The sequence below is a fragment of the Coenobita brevimanus genome, chromosome 97 (genome assembly GCF_032717465.1).
Source record: "Coenobita brevimanus isolate Jiangsu-jjx chromosome 97, ASM3271746v2, whole genome shotgun sequence".
Lineage (NCBI taxonomy): Eukaryota > Metazoa > Arthropoda > Malacostraca > Decapoda > Coenobitidae > Coenobita > Coenobita brevimanus.
In genome coordinates, this window is record NC_137050.1 from 46,503,953 (window position 1) to 46,517,045 (window position 13,093).

General features: G+C 37.6%; 2 protein-coding genes across 2 annotated transcripts in view; both read right to left on the bottom strand.

The window, feature by feature from the left end:
* LOC145413688 (uncharacterized) overlaps nucleotides 1-13,093 on the bottom strand; it is a 616,371-nt gene that overhangs the window by 527,565 nt on the left and 75,713 nt on the right. The gene's annotated exons all lie outside the window — the stretch shown is intronic.
* Nucleotides 1-13,093, bottom strand: part of LOC145413755 (uncharacterized) — a 56,729-nt gene that overhangs the window by 9,070 nt on the left and 34,566 nt on the right. Inside the window, exons 8-10 of the mRNA XM_080283412.1 lie at nucleotides 12,541-12,651; nucleotides 5,359-5,475; nucleotides 1,540-1,558 (exon numbers count right to left, since the gene is read on the bottom strand). Of these exons, the coding sequence (XP_080139538.1) occupies nucleotides 1,540-1,558; nucleotides 5,359-5,475; nucleotides 12,541-12,651 (247 nt within the window). The remainder of the gene's footprint in view (nucleotides 1-1,539; nucleotides 1,559-5,358; nucleotides 5,476-12,540; nucleotides 12,652-13,093) is intronic.

Here is a 13,093-nt window from a genome sequence, read left to right on the forward strand (position 1 = left end):
ACAAAAAAGGTAATATTATCAATATAGCTTAATGATGAAGTGTTGAGACCCACTTTCCTGTTAAGTTTGAGTTGTTCTGAAGAGCCGTTTACGTAACATTTATTACTTCTCCATTAGTTTTCCAGCTATGTGTAAAGGTCCACTGTTGGCTGGTGTGCGCATCTTAGTTGTACCTTTTATAATTTTAAAAACTACGTTGTTTTCGTTCTCTGTTCTGAGGTATTTGTCATTTCAGGTATGTGGTGTCAGAGCTTCAGGGAGGCCTAAGAAATAACACCTGTTCCATTTCCATAGACTTTCCAACGCTATGCATAAGTCTGCTGTGCCTTGAAAACTTTAGAGACAACTCGGATTTAGATATCAGTTTGCAAAATTGGGCCTTTTTTGAGCAACACCATCCGAATTTGACAAAAACAATAACCACTCCCAATATTTTATTTATTTTTTCCCATAATAGTTCCAGTTGTATGAGTAGGCCCTCTGTTGCTTCAACAGTTTACAGGACAACCCAATACTCAGTTTCGACACTACCACCTTAATCGGTGTCTGACAGCGTTCTCACCTTCTCCCTAGAACATTAAAAAATGGGGGGGTGAGATATTTCTATTCATCCCCTCATGACTTACACCAAAGATGTTGAAGGAGGTTACGTGTTCACTTGTGTTTGTGTGTTTGTTTGTTTGTCTACTCGATATCGCCAAAAGTTCTCAGAGAATTTCAATGAAACTCTGGAGAAGGCTGGGCCACCGGCCAAGAGAGTATTTATTAAATTTTGGGGCGGATCCGGATCCTGATTCGGAGTGTCCCGCACAATATCTTCAGAAGTTCTCAGTGAATTTTTTTATATTAGTGCCACACCCACATAGGCACTGGAGGATGCACGTCTTCTTCATATGATTTTCTTCCACCCCTTGCATGGAGGCTATAGTTGGTAATTTTTGGAAATGACAGTACTCTTGAATATAATGATTTTCATTCCTTTCGGTACATGTGCTTCATTCTCATACTAAACGACTTTCCATTTCAACAGGCATCGAAAACTCATTGGTTTTACATTCAATGGCAATGATTATCATTAGGCGATGAGTATGGGTAATATTCTCAACCGTCATTTATCGTTAACAGTAGCCTACATGCAAGTTTTCATCTCGTAACAATATGATACTGTATGCCAAAGATATTCTGCCCTTTATAATCCCAAATCTTCTTGTGTCCACTTTTCCTCACTCGTATTTTCAGTTCTCACAACCCCATCCACGTCTATATTTTGATGATTTAAGACTGCAGTATATGAAATAATTTTATCTCGCTCCAGCATTAATACTTTGCCATGTACTCAGCCATCTATTTATCTATGGACATAATTCAGTGTCGTCCTAAAACTCTCTAAAACTTCACATACCTCTTGATTTCTTTAACTTGATGACTTCTTAAACTGGCGTAATAACTAAAGCGTTTAAGTAGTACGTATTGTCAATTTTATAAATATTTATGGAGTGAAAGTCACAAGGAACCAACACTCATTGTATTTGAACTCACCGTAATCAGCACACTCTTTCTGTTGGTGGGGAAATCAAAGGTTTGGTTACAATTTTAATATGGAGGACGGCCTATTGTGTAATGAGAAAGTAAACAAAGTAATGGAAGGGATTTAAATCATGTCAAGACAGCAAGACATGGAAAGGGCAGAGCGTATTTAGAGGAAAGTGCAGGAGTTAGAGCATAGTCCTCTGGCATCCGTGTGTTTCCCGACTCTGTGGTAAGAAACTAAATCGCTATAAAATATTTGTCTTTCCTGGTAGTAGATAATATTTATGCACATCCATATGCTAACATCTCGTCAGAACAAAAACAAGCTCTAACACAGAGTCATTTTGCTGACAGTCGCACACACGGTTGACATTTGCAAGTAACCTTCATCTCTGACTGGGTGTCTGTGTTTCTGCAATTTGTACGAGTCACCAGGAGGAAAGAACACTGGCACGTTCGAAGCTGAGCTCTACTTCTCTGACGCATACATTGCCAAATAATAAAAGACAGTTTAGACGCCACTGTGACAGCTGTGGTACTGTGTTATGTTGGTCATATAATCCTGCATTGTTCGGTATTCAATCGTAAACACGCTTCACTTTAAATTACTGAGGCACACCAAATATCCCATCACCCTTTCAACAATCTTGGGTGATAAGGATAATGTTATGACTGATAAGCTGATGATTTTCATGGAGACCGGATTGATCAGAACAGCATGACTTTTGTACTGTGCTGATATATCTGAAATAGTTCCTGCTTCAGACAGTTCTGTTTCTTGCATTAATGTCCCCTTTGGTGTACCATTTGCTTGCCTGACAGTCATAAATTGATGGATGCAAGTGTGCAGTGCAGAAAATGATTGGGCATCTGCAGTCAATGGTCTTGTGTTCAGTGAGTTATTTCATTTTTTTGTACAAATGTTAGTTTTTCATCTGTTTGCTTAACGTTTCTTAATTAAGGTGGACAGTTGACTTATATGGAATAGTTCCTTTCTTGTCTGATTCCCTTTCATATTCTGATGTCCCCTATATCCATATGACTCACCTGACAGTCAGTAGGTGATGAATGCAGGTGTGTAATGAAGAGGGGCATTATACATTTGCAGTCAGTGGTGCTCTGTTGGACGAGGTATTTTATCCATTGAAGTAAATATTTTGTTAGTATTTACTTAGGTTTAGCTATTTCTCTCTTTGTGTCTTACTGTAGGACAGCTTTTTTAGTGTCTGTTGATGTTAGGGTCTTAACGTAGGTTCATTTTGCGTCTTCGAACACATGTTTCTGTCTGTTTCTTTTTTTATTTTGTTATTTCAACTCGTGTTGATATATATAAATATTTATATATGCAGAATATTTCTGATTATAATTCAGAGTAAAAATCTTGAATATATTTTAACAAATAAAAGAATATAAAACATTTAAAAGAATTAAAAATAATAATGCAAAAAATAGTTAATCGCCATGGCCTTCGACCTTTGCTCAATTGTCAAAAAATCACAGTTGCTTATAGTATTATGGAAATATGTTGGGAAAGGTAGATACAAAGAGTGATACCACATCGACACCTGTAGTGCATTTACAGAGATCGCAGTTTAAAATGAATCAACCATCCTTCACAGAACGTGATAAAAGTTCCTTAAATGTATCTCTTATTCATTATTTTAGAATTCTCAGTCCCAGTATATAATAGTTCGAAAACTATTTCAATATATTCGTGAAAAAAACTGAAAATGGAAAAATAAAAATATCTATCTATCTATCTATCTATCTATAGCCCGACGCCCTAATCCCACAAAGGGTGGCCGCAGACAAAACGTCTCCAAGTCACTCTGTCACCCACCATTCGACTACCCTCCCCCCAACTAACCCCCCCTCCCTCATATACCTCTCAACTCCATCCCTCCACCTCATCCTCGGTCTACCCCTCCCTCTCTCTCCCTCCACCTCACCTATATACACCCTCTTAGTCAGTCTTTCATTCTCCATTCTCTCCACATGTCCAAACCACCTCAGTGTATTTCTCCTAATCTTTTCAACCACATCCACATCTACCCCACAACGTTCCTTCACTTCTTCATTCGTCAACCTGTCCCTCCACGTCACTCCACATGCTCCTCTCAAGTAACTCATTTCCACTCCTCTCACTCTTGACTTGTTCCCCTCTTGCAAGATCCACGCCTCGTTTCCATACGTCAGGGTAGGGATCACAATACCATCATGCAGTGACTTCTTAACTTCCATACTCACCTCCCTATTTCTCATCACTGCTTTCAGTGTACCAACAACCTTTCTTCCCTGCTGTACCCTTTCACGTACTTCATCCCCCAAAGTTCCATCCTTACTCATCACACTACCCAAGTACTTGAATGCACTCACATTCTCCATATCCTCACCATCCAACCTCACTGCACAGTCTGTGACTTCATTCCTCTCAAACACCATAACTTTACTTTTGTTTACATTAACTTAAAACGCCAGATTTATCGTAAAAGATCTACAGTATCATTTTATAATTTTCTTTTAGCTCGAGGTTTCTTGCCTTAAACATTCATTTTCCCTACATTTCTCTTTATGCAATACATTTTACTATGAACAGGAATTTACCGTACAATTTTAGAATTTTAGATCACCCATAATGACATCCATTTTAAAATAAATAAATAAATCCTAAATTCGCAGGCTGTATCCAGTCTCGTTGTCCTCTTCTGGTTCTAGTTGCGTTTCCTACGAACACTCCCTTACCTGATTTTGTATCTCTTGTTGCTGTGGCTCAGGATCATGTGGACGTGAATCAGTTAGACCGTAGACTAAATCTGCACTTCTTCTGCAGCTTACATTTCTACGTTTTCACAATGGGAAGGAAAACAAAGGGGGCTTTTTTTAAGCAGGCAGCAAAGCCGCTAGCCAATATCATTTCCAGCACGTGACATTTCTCGTCAGTTAAAATCATTAGCGAATTACATTACATGTGTAACCACAGATATTTCCTCACCTATTTATTATATTTCTTTACGAAGACAGAATATGATGGGGTCAACGACGGTGAACCTCTATGTTTTATTCTACTTGAGACGAGCCAGATACACATTCCTATGGCAGAACCCAGCTCATCAATCTGCTTCATTAGATTGCATTGAATGTCAACGATAGCAAACTTCTTTATTCTTATATATGAGACAAAACGTCATTCCTCCCATGTTCTTCATTATAACAGTATTTCGTATCAAAGACTAGTTCGCATTGCAGTGTCACAGAACAGTCAATGAAAAGCATCATCTGTAAATGAAATTTTTATGATGTATCAAAAAAGTAAATAACACTGACAACCATCATTTAACCTCTCTAATATCTAACGGTGTCCAATTTCACGAGCCACAGCACACTGTGTTCCGTCAATGGATTACTTTAATGAAATTGTTATGACTCAGAAAAAATAATTCAAGACTTTACAATCTGAAAGACAAAGTTAATGTATTCATAACACACTAACTCTTCTCAGGAAATAAATAAACTTTAGGACTATCATTTGATATTTCATCAGAAACTTTTCTTAAACGAACATTTCGGACTTTTTGCAAAATATATTTGTAGATGACAATGGCCTTATTTGACCAAACCCATTTTCCACTGGCCGTCCTCCGAGACGTTGATTAAAGCCACCTGCTGAAGACATAGTACCACAGCTTATCTGTGCGAGATAAGTCGAGGTAAGAAGTACTAGCGATTGCTGTCATTGAGAAATCCATTTTTGGTAACAGAATAGGTAGCACAGTAGGTATACTGCTACAAGCAAGTTGCCATAACCCCCAATTTTGTCATGATACTCACCGGAGGACAGCCGATCTCATCGCTATTGTCACCACAGTCGTTGTCACCGTCACACTTGTAGGACCCTCTGATGCATCGGTTGTTGTCACACTTGAACTGGTCTTCGGCACACTCTCTCTGCAGGTGGTAACATCTAAGTACACTTCATCCTCCTTTTTTTTAAACAGGTTATTTATTTGCTATCTTGTAGTGGCTTCACATTTCATATCCCATCTCCACACCTTTTTTCATCTAACAGTCATGGTTTCTCTCTCTCTCTCTCTCTCTCTCTCTCTCTCTCTCTCTCTCTCTTAGACTATTAAGATTTCCTACAGGAGACAGTTTTGTTCTCTCTTGTTTCATCTTGGCCTTATTGTTTGTGTACTAATTATTTTCCCCGACTCATCTTATGTACGGCCATTGCGCTCGCCGAAAACTTTCATTTCTTGACCGAATAATCTAAAGATCTGAATGCTGTTTAGTACCTGGTCCTGACAACTGGCAACATTCTTCACCGAACTGAGATTGAGGTTTTATTATATTTATTTGGCACGATTATAGCCATGTATTTTCTCGCAAATATCGCTTTTTGACTTTAATGTGTAATTCCAGTGTCACACAAGTAATTATTACCATGCATGTTGACACAACATCATGCTGTCCTGCAGGTACTGAGGTAAATAATTACATTCTCTAAATACTCAAGTATTTAAGATATGATTCCATAATACATTACAGAGACACAGATGTCTGCTATTATACGAGTATTACTTGTCCTAAAGAATGATGAATGAACACAAGAAAATTTTATCAAGTTAGATCAATTCAGCTTAAGTACTTTAAAAAATGCTCATGGGTGCAGATATTTTAATGATCTATAATATGGCTTGGCGATGTTTCGATGATATAACTATAACAATCAAAATGTTAGTTGAAAATAATTCCTGCCGAAACTAGAGATTCATTTGATTGCTAAATATCATTAATTTTATCTTTTCTGTATTTTGTTACTTATCGCCTGCTTTTTGCAAGGATAGGTGATATAGTATTTGTCGATGTGTGTGTGTGTGTGTGTGTGTGTGTGTGTGTGTGTGTGTGTGTGTGTGTGTGTGTGTGTGTGTGTGTCCTTCCATATGTTTTACCTGAGAAAATGAAACTTTGCAAAAGGAAAGACCTCTGCCTCAGTTATGATTTAGGCAAGATGGGACCAGTGAAGATCTGAAAATACAACCAGAACAGGTTGCAGGGAAGGTAATTACGGGTCACTGAAGTATGTGGTGTTAGTGAGTGAACAGTGAATGTGGGGGGCGAAAGGAACACATACTGTAGGTGGGAGAGATTTACAAGGCATATCGATATTTTACACAAAGGTACACTTCCATCGATTCAGATTATTCTTCGACAGAAACACAGTATTCCTGCTGCACGATATGTAACTCATATTAGATGAAGTGTCTGAAATTAGCATTATAACGGAACTACTGCTCAACCGAAACAAAAATAATGCGGGAATAGCTAATTGCCTTTCAGTCACAGAATGTTTCCAAACTCTACCATCTTTCTTTCCATACCGTTATTAACGACACAGTGACCATTTCTCATCAAGAGGTCGAGAAAATTATTTCCGCATATTTTCACGTGTAGGGATTTCCGAGAATTTTTCGCCGTCGCATGGCTTGTGATAGCCAACGTTCTTGTTTTGTATTTTTCTGACACTCTTTGGACTTAGACAAGAATTGATTAAATACCTATTACATTTCTTGTGAAAGTAATGAGCAACCACAAAGAGAGATACACATAAATTACTTCATATTATTTAGACATGCTTGTCCAAAAAATATTGTGGGTCCATCATAAAATGCTTGCAAATGCCATTATATTTATTTCCTTACTGTTACTCATCCCACAATCACAAATTCTCACCAAAAAGTCGAAAAAATGATTTTCGCATGGAATTTTCGCGATTCGCAATTTCCGTCAGTTTTGCACCGTAGCGTTGAATATGATTACCAAAATCTTTGTTTTGTATTTTTCTGACATTTCGTGGAAAAACCCCGATCTAATGCAAAATGAATTAGGTCGATATAAATTTCCGTTCTCGTGAAAGAAACGAACACAAACACATTTTGACAATTTTGCGTATAGCGATTTCCAACAATTTTGAGCCGTCGCGTCTCGGCCGACCGCCATTTTTTCCCTGACACTCCCTGGACTTACCCCGCCCTAATGCAAAATGAAATATGTCAACATGTATTACCGTTCTCGTGGGAAAAAAAATCGAACAAATCCACAGACATACCCAGACAGTGATTTAATTAGAGAGAGAGACAGACAGACAGACAGACAGACAGACAGACAGACAGATAGACAGACAAACAGAGACAGAGAGCTGTCGGCGTCCACTCCTGAAAGTGCGAAAAAAAAAAGAAAAAAAAAAGGTAATATTATCAATACAGCTTAATGATGAAGTGTTCAGACCCACTTTCCTAACTGTTAAGTTTGAGTTGTTCTGAAGAGCCGTTTACCTAACATTTATTACTTCTCCATTAGTTTTCCAGCTATGTGTAAAGGTCCACTGTTGGCTGGTGTGCGCATCTTAGTTGTACCTTTAATAATTTTAAAAACTACGTTGTTTTCGTTCTCTGTTTTGAGGTATTTGTCATTTCAGTAATGTGGTGTCAGAGCTTCAGGGAGGATTAGAAATAACACCTGTTCCATTTCCATAGACTTTCCAGCGATATGCATAAGTCTGCTGTGCCTTGAAAACTTTAGAGACAACTCGGATTTAGATATCAGTTTACAAAATGGGGCCTATTTTGAGCAACAACATCGGAATTTGAAAAAAACAATAACCACTCCCAATATTTTATTTATTTTTTTCCCATAATAGTTCCAGTGGTATGAGTTGGCCCTCTGTTGCTACAACAGTTTACAGGACAACCCAATACTCAGTTTCGACACTACCACCTTATTGGGTGTCTGACAGCGTTCTCACCTTCTCCCTAGAACATTAAAAAATGGGGGGGTGAGATATTTGTATTCATCCCCTCATTACTTACACCAAAGATGTTGAAGGAGGTTACGTGTTCACCTGTGTTTGTGTGTTTGTTTGTTTGTCTACTCGATATCGCCAAAAGTTCTCAGAGAATTTCAATGAAACTCTGGAGAAGGCTGGGCCACCGGCCAAGAGAGTATTTATTAAATTTTGGGGCGGATCCGGATCCTGGTTCGGAGTGTCCCGCACAATATCTCCAGAAGTGCTCAGTGAATTTTTTTATATTAGTGCCACACCCACATAGGCACTGGAGGATGCACGTCTTCTTCATATGATTTACTTCCATCCCTTGCATGGAGGCTATAGTTGGTAATTTTTGGAAATGACAGTACTCTTGAATATAATGATTTTCATTCCTTTCCGTATATATGCTTCATTCTCATACTAAACAACTTTCCATTTCAACAGGCATCGAAAACTCATTGGTTTTACATGCAATGGCAATGATTATCATTAGGCGATGAGTATGGGTAATATTCTCAACCGTCATTTATCGTTAACAGTAGCCTACATGCAAGTTTTCATCTCGTAACAATATGATACTGTATGCCAAAGATATTCTGCCCTTTATAATCCCAAATCTTCTTGTGTCCACTTTTCCTCACTCGTATTTTCAGTTCTCACAACCCCATCCACGTTTATATTTTGAAGATTTAAGACTGCAGTATATGAAATAATTTTATCTCGCTCCAGCATTAATACTTTGCCATGTACTCAGCCATCTATTTATCTATGGACATAATTCAGTGTCGTCCTAAAACTCTCTAAAACTTCACATACCTCTTGATTTCTTTAACTTGATGACTTCTTAAACTGGCGAAATAACTAAAGCGTTTAAGTAGTACGTATTGTCAATTTTATAAATACTCGTATTTATGGAGTGAAAGTCACAAGGAACCAACACTCATTGTATTTGAACTCACCGTTGAACAGTAGTCCTCGTTTTCGTCACTGCCGTTATCACAGTCCTTGCGACCGTCACAGGTACTGGTTATGGAGATACATTTATTGTTCTCACAACGGAATTCGTAATCAGCACACTCTACCTGTAGGTGGGGAAATCAAAGGTTTGGTCACAATTTTAATATGGAAGACGGCCTATTGTGTAATGAGAAAGTAAACAAAGTAATGGAAGGGATTTAAATCATGTCAAGACAGCAAGACATGGAAAGGGCAGAGCGTATTTAGAGGAAAGTGCAGGAGTTAGAGCATAGTCCTCTGGCATCCGTGTGTTTCCCGACTCTGTGGTAAGAAACTAAATCACTATAAAATATTTGTCTTTACTGGTAGTAGATAATATTTATGCACATCCATATGCTAATATCTCCTTAGAACAAAAACAAGCTCTAACACAGAGTCATATTGCTGACAGTCGCACACACGGGTTGACCTTTGCAAGTAACCTTCATCTCTGACTGGGTGCCTGTATTTCTGCAATTTGTACGAGTCACCAGGAGGAAAGAACACTGGCACGTTCGAAGCTGAGCTGTACTTCTCTGACGCATACATTGCCAAATAATAAAAGACAGTTTAGACGCCACTGTGACATCTGTGGTACTGTGTTATGCTGGTCATATAATCCTGCATTGTTCGCTATTCAATCGTAAACACGCTTCAATTTAAATTACTGAGGCACACCAAATGTCCCATCACCCTTTCAACAATCTTGGGTGATAAGGATAATGTTATGACTGATAAGCTGATGATTTTCATAGAGACCGGATTGATCAGAATAGCATGACTTTTGTACTGTTCCGATATATCTAAAATAGTTCCTGCTTCAGACAGTTCTGTTTCTTGCATTAATGTCCCTTTGGTGTACCATTTGCTTGCCTGACAGTCATAAATTGATGGATGCAAGTGTGCAGTGCAGAAAATGATTGGGCATCTGCAGTCAATGGTCTTGTGTTCAGTGAGTTATTTCATTTTTTTCTACAAATGTTAGTTTTTCATCTGTTTGCTTAACGTTTCTTAATTAAGGTGGACAGATGACTTATATGGAATAGTTCCTTTCTTGTCTGATTCCCTTTCATATTTTCATGTCCCTTATATCCATATGACTCATCTGACAGTCAGTAGGTGATGAATGCAGGTGTGTAATGAAGAGGGGCATTATACATTTGCAGTCAGTGGTGTTCTGTTGGACGAGGTATTTTATCCAGTGAAGTAAATATTTTGTTAGTATTTACTTAGGTTTAGCTATTTCTCTCTTTATGTCTTACTGTAGGACAGCTTTTTTCGTGTCTGTTGATGTTAGGGTCTTAACATAGGTTCATTTTGCGTCTTCGAACACATGTTTCTGTCTGATTCTTTTTTTTATTTTGTTTTTTCAACTCGTCTTCATATATATAAATAGTTATATATGCAGAATACTTCTGATTATAATTCAGAGTAAAAATCTTGAATATATTTTAACAAATAAAAGAATATAAAAGATTTAAAATGTATAAAAAATAATGCAAAAAATAGTCAATCGCCACGGCCTTCGACCTTTGCTCCATTGTCAAAAAAATCACAGTTGCTTATGCTATTATTGAAATATGTTGGGAAAGATAAATACAAAGAGTGATACCACATCTACACCTGTAGTGCATTTACAGAGATCGCAGTTTAAAATGAATCAACAATCCTTCACAGAACGTGATAAAAGTTCCTTAAATGTATCTCTTATTCATTATTTTAGAATACTCAGTCCCAGTATATACTTGTTCGACAACTATTTCAATATACAGTATTGATCAAAAAAAAAAAAAATGGAAAATGGAAAGATAAAATTATAGTTTAGAATATAAAACGAAAGATTTATCGTAAAAGTTCTGCAGTATCATTTTATAAATTTTTTTAGCTCGAGGATTCTTGCCTTAAACATTCATTTTCCCTACATTTCTCTTTATGCAATACATTTTACTATGAACAGGAATTTACCATACAATTTGAGAATTTTAGATCACCCATAATGACATTCATTTTAAAATAAATAAATAAATCCTAAATTCGCAGGCTGTATCCAGTCTCGTTGTCCTCTTCTGGTTCTAGTTGCGTTTCCTACGAACACTCCCTTACCTGATTTTGTATCTCTTGTTACTGTGGCTCAGGATCATGTGGACGTGTATCAGTGAGACCGTAGACTAACTCTGCACTTCTTCTGCAGCTTACATTTCTACGTTTTTACAATGGGAAGGAAAACAAAGGGCGCTTTTTTAAGAAATCAGTAAAGCCGCTAGGCAATATCATTTCCAGCACGTGACATTTCTCGTCAGTTAAAATCATTAGCGAATTACATTACATGTGTAACCACAGATATTTCTTCACCTATTTATTATATTTCTTTCCGAAGACAGAATATGATGGGGTCAACGACGGTGAACCTCTATGTTTTATTCTACTTGAGACGAGCAGATACACATTTCTATGGCAGAACCCAGCTCATCAATCTGCTTCATTAGATTGCATTGAATGTCAACGATAGTAAACTTCTTTATTCTTATATAAGAGACAAAACGTCATTCCTCCAATGTTCTTCATAATAACAGTATTTCGTATCAAAGACTAGTTCGCATTGCAGTGTCACACAACAGCCAATGAAAAGCATCATCTGTAAATGAAATTGTTATGATGTATCAAAAACGTAAATAACACTGACAACCATCAGTTAACCTCTCTAATATCTGACGGTGTCCAATTTCACGAGCCACAGCACACTGTGTTCCATCAAGGGATTACTTTAATGAAATTGTTATGACTCAGAAAAAATAATTTAAGACTTTACAATCTGAAAGACAAAGTTAATGTATTCATAACACACTAACTATTCTCAGGAAATAAATAAACTTTAGGACTATCATTTGATATTTCAACAGAAACTTTTCTTAAACGAACATTTCGGACATATTGCCAAATATATTTGTAGATGACAATGGCCTTATTTGACCAAACACATTTTCCACTGGCCGTCCTCCGAGACGTTGACTAAAGCCACCTGCTGAAGACATAGTACCACAGGCTAATCTGTGCGAGATAAGTCGAGGTAAGAAGTACTAGCGATCGCTATCAGTGAGAAATCCATTTTTGGTAACAGAATAGGTAGCACAGTAGGTATACTGCTACAAGCAAGTTGCCATAACCCCCAATCTTGTCATGATACTCACCGGAGGACAGCCGATCTCATCGCTATTGTCACCACAGTCGTTGTCACCGTCACACTTGTAGGACCCTCTGATGCATCGGTTGTTGTCACACTTGAACTGGTCTTCGGCACACTCTCTCTGCAGGTGGTAACATCTAAGTACACTTCATCCTCCTTTTTTTTAAACAAGTTATTTATTTGCTATCTTGTAGTGGCTTCACATTTCATATCCCATCTCCACACCTTTTTTCATCTAACAGTCATGGTTTCTCTCTCTCTCTCTCTCTATCTCTCTTAGACTGTTAAGATTTCCTTCAGGAGACAGTTTTGTTCTCTCTTGTTTCATCTTGGCCTTATTGTTTGTGTACTAATTATTTTCCCCAACTCATCTTATGTACGGCCATTGCGCTCGCCGAAAACTTTCATTTCTTGGCCGAATGATCTAAAGATCTGAATGCTGTTCAGTACCTGGTCCTGACAACTGGCAACACTCTTCACCGAACTGAGATTGAGGTTTTATTAAATTTATTTGGCACGATTATAGCCATGTATTTTCTGGCAAATATCGCTTTTTG